This window comes from Lepus europaeus, chromosome 16 (genome assembly GCF_033115175.1).
Source record: "Lepus europaeus isolate LE1 chromosome 16, mLepTim1.pri, whole genome shotgun sequence".
NCBI lineage: Eukaryota > Metazoa > Chordata > Mammalia > Lagomorpha > Leporidae > Lepus > Lepus europaeus.
The window spans coordinates 44,948,111-44,968,176 of NC_084842.1; the positions used below are offsets into that span (position 1 = coordinate 44,948,111).

Here is a 20,066-nt window from a genome sequence, read left to right on the forward strand (position 1 = left end):
CATAGTAAATGCTAGCTAACATAAAAAAACAGACAGTAGATATGGCCCTGAGTCACTATTGTCACCTGCTGTGATTTCAGTGTGGTTTGTCCCCTAGAGGCTCATGTGTTGGAAACCAGGTCCTCGGTGTGGCCATGTTGAGAGGTGGTGGGATGTTTAACATCTTCATTACACTGTTGATCTAATTATTCTTACTTAATTATTTAATTATTCTTATTTAATTATTTAATTTAATTTAATTATTTGAAAGGCAGAGAGCGATCTCCCACCTGCTTGTTTACTCTCCACATGACAGCAATAGTCAGGCCAGGGCCAGGCCAAAGCCAGGTGCCAGTAGCTCAACCCAAGTCTCTAACATGGGTGGCAGGGACCCAAGTACTTGAGCCATCCCAAGGTTCACATTAGCAGGAAACAGGAAGCAGCAGCAGAGCTGGGACTCGACCCTGGGCTCTCTAATATGGAGTGCAAGTGTCCCAAGCATCATCTTAACTGACCAAATGCCTTCTTCTATGCAGTGGGGCTTTTAAAAAAAAAGCGGAGTCTGTTGGGAGTTGGTCAGTTCATTGAGGGTGCTGCCAACAGAAGGGAGTAAGGCAGTTCTCATGGGACCCCGAGAGGAAGACTCCCCCACCCCCCAACTCTCTGGCTTCCTGGCTCGGCTATATGACCTCTCCTTCTCACATGCATCGTCCTCACCATGCCCTGCACCATGAGGCCCTTGCAAAGGCAGGTGCTGTTCTGTTTAGACTCTCAGCCTCCAAAACTATGACCTTACTAAGCCTCCTTTCTTTACAGGCACCCAGCTTCAGGTATTTTGTTGTAACAATGGAAAAATGGACTAATACACTGTTTCAAACTATCCCTCTACCTTCACAGATACTGATGAGTGGCAAAATTACCTATTCCCCACTTTATCTCTTTCCCATAGTCTGTATCCTAGGGTAAAAGATGAATTAAAAAGAGAAGTCATCAGGACAATACAGTGACATTAATCTATGAATCAGTTGCGCCAGTTCCGAGTTCTGTGAAGTTGAATTCTGAACAGTTGCAAACTTTTGTTGTACTTTAGGATGTTCTCCCACCCTGCATTTGCCCTCCACTTCCCACCATCCATGGGGCTCTGGGGAACGAGCCCAGGGTCATGTGACTGAGTCCGGATGGTGACTAACAGGGCATCCGTAAGACATGACTTCATTTGTCGAAACTCTAATCAGCACAAGAGCTGTGGCACTATCATTAGACTTAGATGCTAAGGACTTTGGGTAGAAAATGATCCCTCCTCACCAGGAAGCAGAGGCTTATCTTTGTGGGCAGCCAAAATGAGAGCCGTAATAAAGGCAGCAAGATTAATGACAAAAAGAACAACCTGTAATTTCTGAGTGCTAGAAATACGTCGGGCATTTTCCTAAAAATTTCCATTATCCCAGCAATTCTGAGTGATGTCATTATTCCCATTGCTGAGGAGAGATGAATATGTAGAGGCAGTGAACAGCCAGCTTGAGATCATATAGGTGGCAGGTGGCTCAGGAAGTTTGGAAACTGTGAGGGCTTCCAGACAATCTGACTCTCGAGTTCATGTTTCCAGCGAGGACCCCACACTGTTCAGGAATAGCAGGGAGGGAATGGAGCAGAAGGGGCATCCCTGGGGCTCCCAGGTTCTGAGATCATGCTCAGACAAGAACCTCTGTCAAAGGACTTTTTTTTTTTGAACTTTGTTGCCCATGACCTTCTCTAACCACTAGCCCCCCCTTACCTATTGTCTTGGATCACTTACTACATCTGCATTCATCCTATTCAACATTTTCATGTGTCTGGCTTCCATTATCACCTTCATCTGCTAGCTGCCTCCAATCCTGATGATCCATTTGTATTCTTTTTTTGGCTCTGTCTTGAATAAGGCCCTCTTCCCCTAATCTACCCTATTAGCTTGGGTGAAGACATCAATTCTCCGTATCTCCCTCCCTCCCTCCTCCCCTCCCCCCTCCCTCCCTTCCTTCTTTCCTTCTCTTCCTCTCTCTCTCTCTCTCTCTCTTTCTCTCAGATTTTATTTATTTATTTGGGAGGTAGAGTTACAGAGAGAGGCAGAGAGAGAGAGAGAGAGAGAGAGAAAGAGAGAGAGGGAGGTCTTCTGTCGCTGGTTCACTCCCCAAATGGCTACAATGGTTGGAGCTGGGCCAATCTGAAGCCAGGAGCCAGAAGCGTCTTCCAGGTCTCCCACATGGGTGCAGGGGCCCGAGGACTTGGGCCGCCTTCCATTGCTTTCTCAGGCCATAGCAGAGAGCTGGATCAGAAGAGGGGCAGCTGGGACTTGAATCGGTGCCTGTATGGGATGACAGTGCCTCAGGCAGAGACTTAGCCTACTATGCCACAGCGCCACCCCTCTCAACAGAAATATTATTAACAACACATCAAGACTGAAGAACTAAGGCATTGTGTGTTTAAAGAAAGAAGTTTAAAATGTTTTATTAGAGAACATACATCGATATTGAACAACACTTAAATATATGGCATTCGTATTTATAAGGACAAAGTAAATTGCTATCATTTGAACAATAACTTTATTAAACAAATAAAATAAATTCATTTTTTAACATTAAGCATGATCCATGAAGTCTATATTTTTTAATAACTTATTCATCTGCTTAGTCATATGTACATTCATTTTCCTAAAAAACAAAAACATCAAACTAACATGATTGTTCACTACATCACAGCATAAACAAACAGACCTGTAAAAAGGGGGTGTAGAAAATTCAGAAACACTTAAATAGCACATTCCAAGGATATTGAGTTCATTTAAAAGGAATTAAATACTTTGAAGCCATTGTAGTCAGCCCAGACATCATATATATGCAACCATACGAAATGCTGCCAATAATTCAAGTATAACAATTCACACACATAAACATATTAATCTGGTATAGGAGGGGGAATATCCCTGTAGCATACCTACCTAACACTCAGCATGATTCACAGGAATTCTTTTGAAAACTTGTTTGGAACATGGAAGGAAAGGTAACGAGATCGTCAGCTCAGCAGACCAAAGCCCAAACCTGGAGCAGGTAGGTGTGCTTGACAAGCACTTTGCGTTAGAAATCGCACCTTACAGGAGCTTATGTGCCACACCAATTGTAAAGACTAAAGGAAAACCAAAGCACTGAGGTCAGCCAGGCGGCCCGCACTCACTTCTCTGGCAACGTGGAAATGCCGTGTTTGTATTTTGAGCAGATCTAACGCAGAGACAAGCAGAAACGCGGCAGCAAGCCAGGAAATGTCATGGGGTTCATGTTTAAATGGCACCGGCTTTATTTACTGAAAGAGAGTTTTAACTTCACAGGCAAAAATGTACCTCCAAATTGTTTTCCTGAGCCCCACCAAGTTGAGTTCTTCCTGATTACTCCTTGATTGCAAGGGGGCAGCTGCAAGTCCTTTATGTTTGCTTCTGTGTCTCCCACCACTCCTGCTACGTTTGGCTTGTGACAAGCTTCCAGGCACGCTTGGCTGTCACGTGCCCGGATACAGCGTATGATGACCTCTTTCCCAGGATGAGGTGGAAACCCGCCTTTGGGGTGTGCTGGGGACCTGATTGTTTTCTGCTTTTTTGTTTTTGGAGGAGAAATCCTCTCTTTCTTTAAAAACATACTGTACAGTGTTTTCTTATTACAAATAACTCCTCAGTTTTTAGTAACACTGAATTGCCTTTGTATACAATTTGCTTGCTAAAACATCCAAGGCGTTTGCTTATTTTTATGGATTAGCCGCCTCATGTTTGAACAAATGTTTATTTGCACAATGAGAAATAGGTTTTTTTTCTTATGTTTAGTCATCATTGTAATCCCGTGCTAAGCCTTGAGAACAAAGAGAATCAGATAAGTGGGAAACCAAGGCCTTGTGATTTCCAGCCAAGCCAAACATGGTAGCTCTGTTGGGAAAGCCCCTGGACTCACCACGTCCTGGCTCTTCCCGTGACTTCCTCCAAGCCTTAAAAAAAAAATAGGGGAGCCAAGCAGTTGTGGCCTGGAGGCAGGTGCAGCCATGATCAGTAAGCCCGGTTTTCCATGCATCCTGACACAGTGGAGGAGGGTCATCCCCAACAAATGCCCGAGGTTCACCAGTCCCTCGGTCTCTGCACAGATTTAGTAATCCTTTTCCTGGAACAACTGTTTCTGTTCCCCACTCCATTTTATCTTCCAGGTTCCCACATAGAGGTTATTATTTTTGAAAAGGCGGATTCTGAGACTGGGTGTGGGGTGCCCTGGTGCCCCCATGGCACCCTGTGAATAAGCGCATTAGAAGGCTTGTTGACTTGCCTGTACCCCCGCAGAACACAGGTGCTATGAGGGCAAGGATGCATCTCCACTATTGTTACTCTCCACCCCCTCACTGCAAATTACAGAATGGATGAATGATTGAGAGAGTAGCAGGTGCAACGGCAGCATCCTTTGGAAGAAGGTGATTTGTTCTGCAGTTTGGTTTCCTCTACATCTATGGATGTGCTAGACTTTGAGGGAAACCAGACAAATTTAGGGTTTAACTCTTAAAAATGCAATGGGTGGCAGCTGTATTATGCCAACTTAAAAAACATGGGCTTTGTCCCCAGATCAATATTCTTCTTTCTCTTTGAATTCACAGTCACTTCTTGAGTTATTGTTATTTCAGCAATGGCAACAGTAATATAATAGATTTGTGCCCAAGATGAATGCTTGATAAAGAAGCAAATCCATACATCAAGCAAGACTCTGGCTCCTGAGGTGGACTCAAAAGATAGGGCAGCAGGGAGGGTGAGTGGGCTGTACCCACTTCACTGAATGATGGTAAGGGCAGCAGTGGACAGGAAACTGGTTTCTTGCAAAGGGAATACTTCCCCTTAAGAAACAAGGTAGGTTGACCTTTAACCAATAATATAATAATTAATATACTTTGCATCATGCATCAACATGATTGAAGTTTCATCCTTGTGTAGAGTAAGACTTATTACTCCAAACCCAATGTATACATTTGGACAAGTTCAGACCTTGAAGGAGCTGGTTCTTCTTACACGGAGACCCATACTTATTTCCCCATTAGCCAGGCCCATCACATTCTGCTCCCTGCAAGTTGATGCTCTTAGTTTTCTTTCTCCAAGCACTGAAAGAACAGAAAACTCTTCATTTTAATTTGGGCCAACACCAACCCGTTCACTCTTCCCACCCTCAGCAGCGGTATCTCAAAACCCAGAAGACTGAAATAGCAAGAGGCTGTGTTTATAAGAATCAGAGTTGCGCCAAGAGCCTCATCCCTGAAAGTGAACTTTCCTCTGTGTTTGGAGCAAGTTTGAGATTCCGAGTCATGAGAGTCCATTTGGCAGGAAGCAGGTGGCCAGCCCCTGCCAGATCCAGCCTTGGAGGATGGCTGTCTGCCTGCGTCAGGCTGAGTCGTGGGGAGCTGAGTTTGTAGGATGGACTGTCCTGTCAAGGCATGCCCAGAAGGTTCCTGGTGGCCACTGACAGAGTCCACAGAAATGCCTAGACTCTGATGGGCAGACCTGAAATTAGAACTGGGATCATGTCCTGGAGCTCCCAGGCTATGGATTTCAATTCCCACTGAAGTCAAAACTGCGTCTGTCCATGATTGGGGATTTACTGTTTTGTCTTGTAAACATTTACTTCTGACAGTTGCCAAGCACTGCTCAGCCCTATGTCCCTGGAAGATTTTAAACTCAAGCTTTGCTTCAAATCCTGTGCCTTCTCTCAGTGGTCAAAAATGATTTCCCTTCTGCATAGACTCAGCTGTATCAGCATTCGTGCTCCCCTTTCACATAGTGACTGTGTTTTAGGAAGTAGCTTTCTTAGAGTAACTATGGTAAATCAAAGTATTTCCTATTCAAATAGCCGCTGTGAGGAAGATGACAGACATAGGCAGTGGGTATTCTTGCTCTAGGCTGACTATGGGGACGTGGTGGAAGCATTCAAAGGAGTAGAGTGCGTCTTGTGTTTAAAAACTAAAACAAAACTTCCCAGTGTGAGTGGCTGAGAGCTGGGGGTTGGCACTTAGCACCTGAGTTTAGGATGACAGCACCCAAGCTGTGGTGCAGCACTTGCTTGGGTGACTTCCTTTCTAGCGAAGGAAAAACTAGTGTCTTCAGTGGGTGATGGCCAGCTCCTGGAAATATAAAACCTAACGTATGCTTTTTTTTATTTTTATTTTTTATTTTTGACAGGCAGAGTGGACAGTGAGAGAGAGACAGAGAGAAAGGTCTTCCTTTTGCCGTTGGTCACCCTCCAATGGCCGCCGTGGTAGGCACGCTGTGGCCAGCGCACCATGCTGATCCGATGGCAGGAGCCAGGTGCTTCTCCTGGTCTCCCATGGGGTGCAGGGCCCAAGCACTTGGGCCATCCTCCACTGCACTCCCTGGCCACAGCAGAGAGCTGGCCTGGAAGAGGGGCAACCGGGACAGGATCGGTGCCCCGACCGGGACTAGAACCCGGTGTGCCGGTGCCGCAAGGCGGAGGATTAGCCTAGTGAGCCGCGGCGCCGGCCAAAACCCAATGTATGTTAAAGTCTCATTTAGTTAGAATTTGGGAGGCGAAGTAGAGATGGGGAAAGACTGCTGGCATGAATTATGGGCCTATGTGATGTCATGCTTTATCAGCTCATGCAGCATTTTTGTGGATACCCTTCCATCTGCTCACCCTATTTCACAGTTGAGGACGTGGGTCCAGAGAGGTCAGGAAGTCAAGAGGTGGGCACAAGAGAACTCCAAGATAAGCTCTGTGTAAGCTCAACTTTTCCCAGCCTTTCTCTTTTTCCTGAACTTTCCACAGACCTTATCCCGTCTCCTCTTCTCATACCCATGTGGTTGAATTGGTTCTCTGTGAAATTATTTCCTTTGCAACGTGACTGTAAAATCTTACACTTTACCATACCAGAGTGTGCAAAGGGCTTGGTATATGGTAGTTGCTTTGAAAGTAGTATTTTTTGCCAGTTAGTCCTCATCTCTGTACAATTCAATAGGGATGCATGGTAGGAAGGAAACGAATGGTGTTGCCTGCAAGATCAGGTTAAATAAGTGTGGTAATACTGCAAAGTGTACTGCTTGTGGCTTGTGATACCCAGAGACAGAAAGAGCTGTCCTCCTTCAGATCCGATGGGGAAAGCTTGTTTTCATTCAGGCTTTCAACGCTGAGGCCGTGTTGCTGAGAGTCAGCTCTCGCTTGAAGTTTAGGTATCAGGGTTACTGTCATGTTCAGCACAGGAAAGCAGGAGCCAGGCAAGCTGCTGGAGAGGGAGGTGACAGCAAACACGGGGCCTCATTTTTTTATCCAATTACTCCTTAATAAATGTTTCACTCTTTAAGAGTGTTTCACTCTTTAAAAAATGTAGGAAATGAACAATAAATTTTTATTAAATGTTTATAGTACTTGTGTGTTTTGCTCTTAAAAATATTTCACAGGCATACTTTTTATTAGACTTCTGACTCATCTGGTTTAATTTAGGCATCCTTATTTGTAGCTCAAAGCTGCTCATTTGCCTGTCCATTCATCAATGTCCTCTCCTTCTCTGCCCTTTACAATCTCTGTCACCTCTGGTAAGACACTGGAGCAGGGGAGGGGCAGGCACTGTGGAGCACAAAGTCCTCATCCTGATGTTCAGCTTTTGATGAATGGGCCACAGGGCGCCCAACCCCTGAGACTTGCATTAGCCAAGCTGCCAAGACAAAATCTTTTCATTATGAAAGATAAGGCTGGGTTTAGCAAAAGGAACGCAGACCATGGTGGGGGAAGAAAGATAATTTATTTTAGAAGAGAAATCAATAAACCATTGCTACACTCATTCAAATTTGCTTTCAGATGGCTTTTGGCCTGGAATCACTGACTACTTTTGTAGGTCCTGCCTTCTCATGTGATTTCTCCCCTCTAGTTTTTAGGTTGGACTGAGGCTGGGCAGTCACATTGCTCTAGACAACAAGCATGTTCCATTGTGATTGATATTGTGAAACCAGAAACCCTTTCAATCTGCGAGTCCTCAGGGAAGGGGCAGGGGCAGAAGGAAAAAAAGCAGCATCGCGTTGTTCAGAAAGCATGGCAGAAGACACTACTCAGTTAGAGCTGTCTGGGTTACTCCAAATGAGGATAAATGCTCTTTGCTACTCAGCGAGAACCAGGGCAGAAGAGAAAACATCACTCTATGTCAGTCAGGGAACCACCATTCAAGCCAATCCTGATGCAGTGCAATAAATTTGGCTATCATAAGGAACTTGGATGAGCTGATGAAAGAGAAATGAGATAGAATTTCACAAGAGAAGCAAGGTGCACAGGTCAAGGTGCTTTGAGACCATACAGCACGGACAGCGGCACTGCACTTCGTAGTCATTGAGGGATTATGCAATTAGGGTGGGAGGTGGTCTTCAGGAGATCTGAATTAAAATGCCCTTTAGCATTTAGTTGTGTATATCCTTATATCAAATCACATCAATATAGCTTCCTTTCTTCTCTTCTCAGGCTATGAAACAGAGTAGAAGAAAGCTGCTCAGAAGCTATTCAAAGGCTCATTGGTACCATTTTCCAGTCCTTGTGCAGGCAGATAACATTGAAGTACCCTCAGTCTACGGCTGGGATGGAAGCCCTGGAATGACCTTAGGGTTCCCCTGTTGTCCTCAGTGTCCAGGTTCCTGGGATTGGGCTCTGCGGGTTCTTGATCACATCTTGTTCTGTTTCACCTGTCCTCAGTGATGGGGCTGTGCTCTCCTGGCTGCAGGTGTCTCAGGGGTGACCACACACCCACCTGACTCAAGACGGCAACATTGGATTCCCCAGTGTTGTGCTGTGTAGCACTAATTAGATACGACTGTGCCTTTTCAGAAACCCTAGGGCCATCAGCTATTACCTGAGTCTCCCTGGGAAGACCCTCTGATAGTTCCAAGTCATTGTGGATCTGAACTTCTAGCCCTTGTCCACCACCTGCTCCACTCTGCTCCCCTCTCTCCTTGCTGGTTCATGAGGGGTCCCAGTCCTCAGCTGTCCCTGCCCCCAGAAGCTCTCATGTAGCTGAGAAGACAGACCCCATACAAGTAAAGTGTAGACAAGGTACACTTTAAATATACATGGATTTTAAAAGCAACAGAAGTATCACAATAATGCATGTAATTAGTCCCCAAATGCACTTTATCGACAATTGTTATAAGAATTTGGAGAGGGATTGGGAAGATCAGGGGGGTCTGAGTTTGAATTTCTGATCTGGGAAAAGAATGATGGACACATTTTGTCTGTGCACAAAGGAGAGAATGAGGAAGAAAGGTCATAGTCCAGTAGCAGAGGGCTTGGTGGGGACAAGGCCAAGGAGCAGAGCCCCTGAAAAGAAAGAACACTCTGCATAGTTGACAGTCTTGCCTAGGGCACACCTCCTGATAGATGAATCCTTGCTCAGTGCTAATATGAAACCCTGTTTATGTATGGGATTAATCAAGGCCCTGAAACCCTTAAAGCATTCCCAAGAAGCAGAAGGAACAGGAAAGAAACCACAAGGATGGAAAGGAAGGGGAGGTGACTTTGAAGGACTCAGTAAAGATTTCTGAACAATCGATCAGAGCATGGGAAGTGGCAGAGATACCACAGGAATCGCTTTCACTGTCAACTCTTGTCCCAAATGTGACCGTGTGCCATGTCAGTGCCCACCATTTGGAGCTGACTGGATAAGAGCAGGAAGGCAGCCACATGAGCAGAGGGTAAAAATCCTTGTGGACCAGGGACTTGAGAATGGCCTCACCCTGCTGGCCCCATTACCTGCCCTGGGCTGACTGCAGGCTGCGAGGGCTAGAGCTCAGCGAGTTAGGCCAGATCCAGGAAGGTGGGGGAGTTGCTCAGGGGAGCATCATCGTGTCACCTGAGCTGCATACGGAGCAAGTGTAGCTACTCAGCATCTCTCAGTTCTTGTAGGGTAGCAAGCAGCAGAGGGTGGGATATGGACAGAAAGGATGGCGTCAGGAAAGGAATCAGGAGGTGTAAGATCAAGCAAGGGCAAGGGGAAGAGAAGCAAAGGGAAGCTGCCACCTACATCAGCCTTCCTTTTTGTTCTCAATGTGGGCAGTGGTGTTATTACTAAATGGTCTCAGTATTTCTAGGTCCTTCCATGTAAGTTCTACACCCACTACCTTTCCATGCTCTGCCCCAGAGCCCTGCTATGGAGTCGCAACTCCCTGTACTATGAACACCCTGTCCTGGGTGCTGGAAACTGGATGAGAACACCATCCCCCTCCTCATTGCTTATCAGGACTGTAGAGAGCAGGGGAAGGAAGTCCCTCCAACAAAGTGTTAGCTCTGGGAAACATGGCTTTGGCATCCCCAGGAAAAGACCCAATCTGTTTTCCAAGAGTAGTATCATTTCTATTCTAGTTAGACAATTTCAGAGTTTAAGGAAAAATAGGAAAAGAAAGAATCAATGGAGAAAGAGGAGGAGGAGAAAACATCCTACTTTTGTCTTTTGGAAGATGTCCCTCCCACTGAGTGCCCATTTCGGTACCTCATTGTGAATTCCAAGCAGGCTCTCAAATGTCTGATGTAGGGCACTGTGGTCAGGAGACCTCCTCAAGGAACCAGTGTGGACCCCAAATTCTGGAGGTCTCTGGGGAGTCTACCTTTCAGTGAGTGCCAAGGCCTGGGAGGAATTTTAGTCGGCCCCAGTCAAGTGCCATCTATTTGCTGTGCTACTCTCAGAGTCAGCCTGACTGTTCTAGGGGAATTTTGCTTATGAGGTGAAGAACTGGAAGACCCCATGGACTCACCTGAGCCTCTGCAGACCCGTCTGTTCTACAGAATATAACAGAGGAACGGATATGTGCCCTGACTCTCTTCTGATACCTACTCATAAAGTCACAGTGACCTGTGGAGCAGGCCCCATCCCTGAGTATAAACTTTCACTTTATCAAGCCACTCATGCAGACTGGGAACACAAACGAGAACAATTTAGCAAAGTGGAGATGTGTCAATGACATACATTTTAATAAAGATGCTCATACGTTGAATATCAAAAGCCACAGCTTAGCATTATTTGTTGTAGGTATTGCAAGCTAGTGATGGTGCAGGACGCCCCATGGCTAAATCTGGCCTACAGTTTATTTTATTTAACCAAGAATGGCTTCTATATTTTGAAGGATTATCTTTACTCATCAACAAAGTTGCAGCAAAGAAGAATGCATGACAGATACCATATAGGCCACAAGGCCCAAATATTTACTATCTAGCCATTTACAGAAAAGGTTTGTCAACTGCAGGTGTATGTTGCACAGATTTTTATTTTTTGGTTCCTCTAGGAACATCTTTTTCCTTCCCCCATTTACAATAATGCCTCTTGGAAAAATGCAGTCATGACTTCTCTACTTCTCATGAACTTGGAATCCAGCCAGTTCATAAGCTGGGGACTGTCTGTGCCTCTCTGGGTTTTCCATGCCAAGTGCAGTGCTGGGTGCAGGAGAGGTAGTTTGCTGCTGCTGTTGCTCAGTGTGTACACAATGACTTGCAGGCTCACTGGGAAAAGGAGTGTTCCCACAACTGCCTTTGGGAACTTTGGGTTCCTGAGGACCTTAAGGTGACAATCACTGCTGGTTTTGTCTTAGGTGTCACTCTGTGGAGCAAATCAAGAGCCTCTTGCCCTGCCTACTTCCTTGGTTCTGTGGCTGCCTATTTGGGAACAAGAACAGAATTACACGGGCTTGCTTTTAGCCAAGGAGTGAAGCATAGACAAACATGAACTTGGCCCTGTGCTGCTCAGAGAAAAAGGAGAGAAAGTGCAAATAGAGCTGAAATTACTGGTCAGAGACAAATTCGTGTAATATGAAAGTCTAAGTGGTTCCTGAAGACATTTGGGGTGTCCTGGAAAAAAGATTTGGAAGCTGGATAGGAGATATTCAAGCAAATCCTTAAGTTTTACCCTCTCCAGGATTCTTCAAATCCTAAGGCTAGATAATAATCCTTTACTTCTCTTCTTGTTGGACAGGAGGTACTTGAAATAGGCAAAAATACATGGATAAGCATGAAGTGCTACAAAAATGAATAGAAATTCTCAACTCAATTGGGATTTTCTATCTTATATTTGAATGTACCTAAGTGTTCAGACTTTTTGATAGACCAGTACCTACATTTTTTTTCAAATGCTGTGTAAATTTGCTTAGATTTTTTTTTCCCTAATGAAGCATGTATTCTTCAGTTTAGTGATAATCATTTCTAGCTAATAAGGTGGCTATGATATGAACGGTAGGGAAGTAATCTAATAACTCCTGAGCCCCACAATGACAAAGACAATTATTTTGTCTTTTGAAATGTATAAGTCTAATAGTTTAGGGCAGTTTCTTATTAGTTGCACAAAAGCATTACTAAACCATTCCACTTCAAGCAATGTCTACGGTAAGTTTCTTCTCTCCTCAGTTCACTCCCCCCACCCCCAAAGCTTCTCTTTAGGTGGGAAAGGCAATAATCCATGTTACAGTAGCAAAGAAGAGGTCACAGTTTCCTCCATAGAGCAGATAGGGCCCATTCTGAGCCCACCCCCTTGACATTGGGGCCTGGGGTGCATAAACAAGCTGATGGCAGCACTGGCAAGGGGTTGGTGTCCTCGTTGAAATTCTAACTTGCTTTGCTGGCCCAAGCCCACAGTGGTCATCTCTACTCACTCATCTTGCAGAGACTTTGGAGGGCCAGAAGGCTGCTGCTGCCATTGCCTTTTGAGGGTAGGTGGCACCATGGCAGCCCGGCTCAGCCCGGCTCCACAGCAGTTTGTAGACAGAGAGCAGGTGCAGTGGTCCAGCTGGGCACGACTAGAGTTTCATGGTTAAAAGTCCTAGTAGTGTAAAAAGAGATCAGAGTAACCATCAGAGTAACTATCACTTTTGCCTTCTTTTTAGTCACCCTGGCTTTTGCTTGAAGATTTTGCCTTCTGTCTGATGAACAGAGCCCTTTCCTTAATTACGTCAACAAGTATTCAGAGGGAGCATCTCTTTTGGCAAGAAGATAGGAGCAGAACCAGCCCCAGAAGCTATTGAGAATGCTTGTCAAGCGGTGAGTAAGTAGCTATGATTAAACAGTGAACAATTACCTGCCTGAGCAAATAGCTCCTACAGTGCTCTTACTCTCAGGCCATAGCCATGAAACCGCCTGGGTCAGTAGGTCTGTGTGATGGTGTGCTTTGAAGACGGGGGAAGCCAAGATGCTTGGGGCACACAGCTTTCTTTTGTGCAAGGAAATTCAGGAGCAAGTAAAGCGGCCTGTCTACCTCATTTTCAAAGACTTCCTGGGGCTCTGTCTGCTGAAGATCAGCATTCTGCAGCCTTTTCCCGTGGAGGTGATCTGTGAAACTCAAAGGCTCGCTCGACACACTCTGTGCGGTTCCTATAATCCTTCCCCCTCTTCCCAACTCAAAAAAAAGTTGAAATACAGGTGAATGATATGAAGGATGTTGTATTTATCTTCATTTACTATTAAAAGGGATAAACTACCTAAACCTGTTCAGATGAACAGTGCTTGGTAATGAATAATTAGAACACACCAAAAATCAATGTATTTCTTATCTACATCTGGCTTGCTGTTTTTAGTCAAATGCCCATCTTCTCACAATTTGGTAAAATTCATTGTTACAAGGCCTTAATAACACTCTGGGCCATTGACCCCTAAGAAAGTGATGATATTTGATAGAACTGTAGACATCAACCCTTCCAGTGAAGAACTACTCTTGGATTTGGCTGGGTTGGAGATGTATAGCATATTTACTAAATTCAATTTGGAGGCAAATCTTGAGGAAACAAAACATTACCCAGTCCAAACTGGAGCCCTTTTCTCTTCACTATTTACGAGGAAAAGGTGCTATGGAAAATATGTAGTTTTTGTGTTAGGGACACCCAGGTTTGAATTGTGGCTTCTTCTTGGCCTTGGGCAAATCTGTAATCTCTTTCAACTCTCACATTTTCATCTCTAAAATAGAAATAGAGTTGTTATGAGATGTAGAGTTAACAGGTGTGAGATGCCCTGCAGATAGGCACACAGTAGAATTTAACAGAAAGTATTATGTACCACAGATGGGCCCATTCAAGCAGGTGGTAGGAGGGTCGAAGGTTTAATATTTTAGAGTGTTAGACATGCTGCATGGTTACAAACAGAAGTCTTGGATGAGACCTGATAGAGGCAAAAGGAAGAAAACAGTGGTGGGTAAACTTTTTTTCTGAAATCCCTTTCAAAAACCTGGGAATTTCTTGAATAAAGAGTCCAAGATCTCTCTTAATGCACGAAATCTGAATTACAAACTCAAATTTTGTCTATCCCACAATGTCAGATTGGTTTTTGTGATGTTGAGACAATTCCAAAGCAGCTCCTTTTAGAGAAGACCTTTTAACCACTGCTACTTTGGGTAAATTCCTCAAACTCCTAATAAAGCAGTAAACATGTGAGTATAAATACGACAATCATTTGTGTAACTGTAACAATTTTAGAAAGGTTTCTGGCATGCTTAAAGGTATAGGGATTTTTGTGGATGAGTAAAACATACTCAACTCCTGGAAATTTCATGGAAGTTTTGGGTGACATTATCAACTTCTTGTAAAATCAGTGTGTCTATATCCCATATCATGCTATGGGAAAGGAAAAACATGTTAAAAATTTACCTCTCTGGAAGGAGAAGGGCTGGAGAACAGTATAACAAACAAATTATTTATGAATGATTTTACATGGAAATAATTGTCATGGTTTTTATCTGATGACTGAAAGATTTTCTAGTTGTTTATTTTAATTAGAAGTGGCATGGACACTAGCTTTCAGGTGCTCTGAACTTCCCCATATCTAAAATTTAGATTTGTCTATAAAGGTGTTTAAAGATCTTTTCTAACACAGAAACACTTGTCACTGAAGAGGGGATCTGGGTCAAGCGTGGTTTTTTCATTCAGTTCCTGAAAGAATCGCTTTTAACAACTAAACTTATCTTTTCTATTAAGGCAGAAGAGAAGCAAGCCTTGCACATTCAACTTCTTTTTAGATGCCTGCCTCTATAATAGAATACCCACGTCTTGTAAAGCTGTTATTGGACATGCAAAGAGACCAAAAAAGTATTAAATTGCAGTCAGTAGCTAGGTGCCAGGATCTAAGTATTGACCACAAGGCTGAATTTCTATCCAGCCAATTAGCAAGACATTCTCTAGAAGAAGCATTCATGTTCTAGGTCCAAATACAACCAACCATAAACCCCAAATTCACATGCAGCCGTAACCTCCATTGCAACATGGAAAAAAGATTTGCCTTTAGAAGGATTTAGGGAAATGATCATTTTTCCGCAAGGGAAAAAGGAAAAGATGATGGGCTCGTGATCTTTACCTTGGAGATCATGTAATAGCAACTACAATTTTCTTTGAAATTCTTAGAGGAAATTACCAAAATAGAGGAAAGAAGACATGGAAATGGTTGGCAGTTTTAGACCAGCGATTCTTGTCAAAAATATTCCCCAAACATAAGTCCCATTTTAAATTCTTATTGTGCAATGACAGACATATTTAAGTTTTTTACACATAGTTACCATGTTCATCATTAGCAAAATACCAAGTTATTAAGATTTCCCCAAAATTTGGTAAACGCAGAACAAAAATGATGATGTTTCCCATGTCCCTGCAGAAAGTGGGGATAGGAGAGGTGACTAGACTACTAGATCTTTTGCTAGAATCAATGGAGTTCTGTCAAAAATTGTCTGCAAATTTCTGTTTTTAACAGTTCTTTGGTGATCAGTCAGTATTTGTACAAAGCTAAGCATTAGTATCTTTCAAAGTTCAGGAAGGATATATCTGGACCCTAAGGATCATGCTGACATGCCATAGATGAGCCCCATTCATTAAGTGAAGCAGGGGAGAAGAAGTGGAAGCACTATTTTGCTTTCATAACAGAGTTCTGGAGAAAGTAAGCGATTTGCCAGGAAGAACCACTCCAGGCCATGTCAAAAAGACTGTGGAATCATCTAGGAGCATGTATTTTAGCATAAAATCAGCACCCACATCACCTCAACCTCTTGATTTTTAAATGTTACAGAAGAAGCCCTCCTTCATCGGATCTTGGAATTGCTGAATAGATTTTTGTCCTTAGTACTTGAAAAAAATAACCCTCAAGACTATTGTTTGCTATGGGAAAAGCCATCTTCTCCTATACTAGTTCATTCCATCCCTTCTAGATTCAAGGGGAGAGAGTGTGCCACCATTGTATTCGGAGACATAGTAAGTGCCCCTCCTTGTCATCTTTAGGGAATAAGGAGCAGCCAAAGTATATCCCACTGTCAACTGTCACCCAAACTGAGAAACTGGATACGTTGGGAATGGTGGAGTTTAAAAACCTGCTCTAAAGACCATGTACCTGGATATCAGCCATCATCTCATAGCTCTTCCTTTCTAGAACTGTTTTCCATAAATGTCAAATGTGGCTGTCAAGTAGGTTTAGCCTGAAAATAAAATCCCCGCACTTCCATCAAGAAATAGCTCCAAACTTAGAGTGTATGCTCAAAATACTCTTGATGAAATCATGATCCTATATTTATAGTCCTTTGGATTGTGTATGAAATTGTTTCCCATGGTGTTTTTCATTGAAAGGGCCAGTTGTGGACAGTGGGCTCAGAGAATGACTGAGGGTACACTAGTGGCAGGGACTGCTGTTCGGCATCACTCAGAACTGGCAGCTCCTCGTGCCCTACCTGATGCCCGATGAGTTGAGTCCTCCCCATTCTCTTCCCAGGTGGTCCCCCCATTTGATAGACCTATCTTGTCTTCCAGGAGAAGTGAACAGGCATTCTGAGTAGGAAGAGGGGTGGGTAACTAAGATCATTCCCTCGTTCTTTGCCCTTTCCTGTCCTCTAGACTTCCTCCCCATTTTCACTGAGGGAGATGGTGTGGATCTTAATTGTTGGAACTTGATGGTTCTCTCCGGGGTTGGGGGTTGAGGGCCCTACACAGCAGCAGACCTGCAAAAAGCTTTTACTTCTCACCCGGGCTGTAGTGCAGGCTGATTGGTCTTTGGGCACAGAGATCCTGGCAGATCCACGGGGTATGGAAGAGAAAAACTTCCACTCACAAACCCCATCCGTCTTGGAGATCTTATAGAAGGTCTCTCCAGATCCCACTGGGATGCGCACCATGTCCTTATGCTGCCCCTCCAGGGCCTGGCTGGGGGCATGCAGAGTATAGCCCAGGGCATGCTTGGAAGACTGCTTTCTGCGAAGACACTGGATTTTCAAGACATTCTGAAAGGCCTTTTTGAACTCTTGACTGGAGCATGGGTATATGATGGGATTGATGCAGCTGTTTAGGTATCCGAGCCAAAACACTATTTTAAAAACAGTTTCCGGGGGCTTGAAATCAGGGAAGAAAGACCCTAGAAGAAAACAGACAGATTTACAAATATTATTTGCAAGCCAACAGGCCAATGGGCTATGAAAACGAGCAAACAGATATCTTTTCTATCTTTGAAAAATTTCGAACAATTCCAAATACAATTGCATTTTTCACATTTGACTGACTAGTCCCTGTGAATATAACCTTTTTGCAACGTCCTCAAAGACCATTGTTACTTGGTCTGAGGGAGTACCATTGTCTGAGTTTTTTTTTTTTTTTTAAATGTGTGTTGCTATAACAAAATGAAGCTGGGTACTTTATTAAAAAAAGTTTATTTGGCTCACAATTCTAGTGGCTGGAAAGCCCAACCAGCATGGCTATAGCATCTGGTGAGGGCCCCCCTGAGTTGTATCACAATATGTCAGGGAGGTTGAAAGGGAAATATCTGGATGCAGAAGAGGCCAAGCACTTGTGGGGTGGCCTTGCTTTGTAAAATCCTACTCTTGAGGGAATAAATCTATTCCTGTGAGACCTAACCCACTCCACAAGACTAACATTAGTCCCTTCAGTAGGATGGTTATGACCCAATCGCCTACTAGACCCCATCTCTTACAAGTCCCACCACTTTTCAATACCCCCACACTGGGGACTAAGCTTCCAGTCCATGAACCTTTAGGGGACAAACCACATCCAAACCATAGCAACCATCAATTATAGAAGCAGGTCTAATAGATAAGGTTTCATTGGCTCTCACAATAATATCTGATGGCTTTTGAGAAGTCTTAAAAAAATGAAAACATGACATATAGACTGAATTTACATATGCAAATAGTTTTTCCTGAATTTCACCACAAGTTGAATCCATTCAAATGACCCATATTAAAATTCAGTTACCTGAATATACAGCTTACATAGTGTTAAATAGACATTATTTAAATGCTTATGAATCCCTTCCTTTCTGAATAATGGAGCCATATATTTGAATAAGAATCCTAAATTTACAAAGTATCAGCTCTGTTAAATTTTGGCCAGCGATCCTCAACTATTTTTCTCGATAATGCCTTTTTTAAAAAAAATTTATTTGACAGAGTTATAGACAGTGAGAGAGAGACAGACAGAAAGGTCTTCCTTCCATTGGTTCACCCCCTAAATGGCCACCATGGCTGGAACTCTGCAGATCCAAAGCCAGGAGCCAGGTGCTTCCTCCTGGTCTCCCATGCAGGTGCAGGGCGCAAGGACCTGGGCCATCCTCCACTGCCACTGCACTCCCGGGCCACAGCAAAGAGCTGGACTGGAAGAGGAGCAGCTGGGACTAGAACTGGTGCTCATATGGGATGCCGGCACTGCAGGTGGAGGATTAACTAAGTGAGCCAGGTGCTAGCCCCTGATAATGCCAGTATATCCCCCTTCTCAATATTTCCCCGTGGCTGCAGAGGTTTGTCAACTGCACGACATTTGGGATCCTCCATAGTCCTTGATCTAACCAGCCAGCTAACAGTTTTGCTTATTAATATTCAATTCCAGCCAGACTTACTACAGATTATTTTCCAAGTCATTGGCTTGTGTCTTCTCAAATTAGGCTGTTGTGTCTTAAATAACCTCTTCTACCCTCTCTACCCAAATCTTACCCATTGACTGGCAAGTCAGGAAGTATTCTGAGGTCCTTAACATCTTGCACAGTAACTACCACAGAATTCTTGGAAGCTGAATCACAAAACAGTGGAAGCTTAAAGTGGCAACAACCTTAGGGGTTATATTATCCAATTTCTCTATTTCCAAAATAAAGCAATGTTTAAAAAGGTGGTCACAGACTTTAGAGTTACAGTACTAACATATTGATAGGTACAGAGATGCAGAACACCTCATCCAGTGTGCTTTATTTTTTCTTCCCCAGACTTTTAGTAGTTCTTTGTTTTTTAAATATTTACTTATTTTAAAGGCAGAGTGACAGACAGAGAGTGAAAGATGGGGAGGGAGAGGGGGGAAGAGAGGGAGAGAGCGAGCGAGACAGGGAGAGGGATATCTTCCATCTGCTGATTCACTCCTACATAGCTGCAACAACCAGGTTGAAGCCAGGAGCCAGGAACTCCATCCAGGTCTCCCATGTGGGAGGCAGGGGCCCAAATAGTTGGGTCATAATCCACAGGGAACTGGATTGGATGTAAAGCCACAGGGAGTTGAATTGGCATTGCAGCATGGGTTGCTGGCATTTCAAGAGGAGGCTTAACTCGCTGTACCACAATGCTGTCCTTCCAGTGGTTCTTAGTGAGGGTACTTCATGAAGGACAAAACCTACATATCCCTCTTCAGTCCTTTCAGGAAGACTGTGGAAGGGCATCTTGACCTTCATTTCACCTCTTCCTTTTTCTTTCTTCACTCCCAACCTCCTGTTCTTTCTTCCAGAGGTTGTTAGTCCCAGTTTTACGAATGCTAAGCTGAGTGGTCTTGGGCACCATCCTATTGTCCATTTGGGCCTCAGATTGAAGAATCTGAATCTGAAGCAGGAACAAGTTGTATGGATAATCTCTAATGGTCTTGAGAATCCTTTTCTTTCATTTCAGCCCATAGTTTTAATGTTGTGACTTTTCTTTGGATTCAGCAGAGTCCTGATACACTGCTGAGTGCACTTAAAATCCATTCTGGAAAAGAATGCTCTGAAACTTGTCAGAAAAGCTCATAAATATAGACAAAGAGTCAACTAACACACACACTGCAGGACTCAAAGTAGACAAAATGGTGCAGTGGTTGA

The 20,066-nt window shown here is 43.9% G+C and overlaps 1 protein-coding gene across 4 annotated transcripts in view; it reads right to left on the reverse strand.

Moving 5' to 3' along the window:
- Window positions 1-2,452: 2,452 nt before the first annotated feature.
- ADRA1A (adrenoceptor alpha 1A) overlaps window positions 2,453-20,066 on the reverse strand; it is a 108,646-nt gene continuing 91,032 nt past the window's right edge. The window contains exons 2-3 of one of the 4 annotated variants that reach the window (XR_009868169.1): window positions 12,644-17,357; window positions 2,453-5,127 (exon numbers count right to left, since the gene is read on the reverse strand). Coding sequence is in view for 3 of the 4 variants with exons in the window: in XM_062212681.1 (XP_062068665.1) it covers window positions 16,840-17,357 (518 nt within the window). In the remaining variant the exon portion in view is untranslated. Of the gene's footprint in view, window positions 5,128-10,953; window positions 17,358-20,066 lie in introns of those variants that run through there. The other 3 variants (XM_062212682.1, XM_062212683.1, XM_062212681.1) reach the window with 3 other exon arrangements.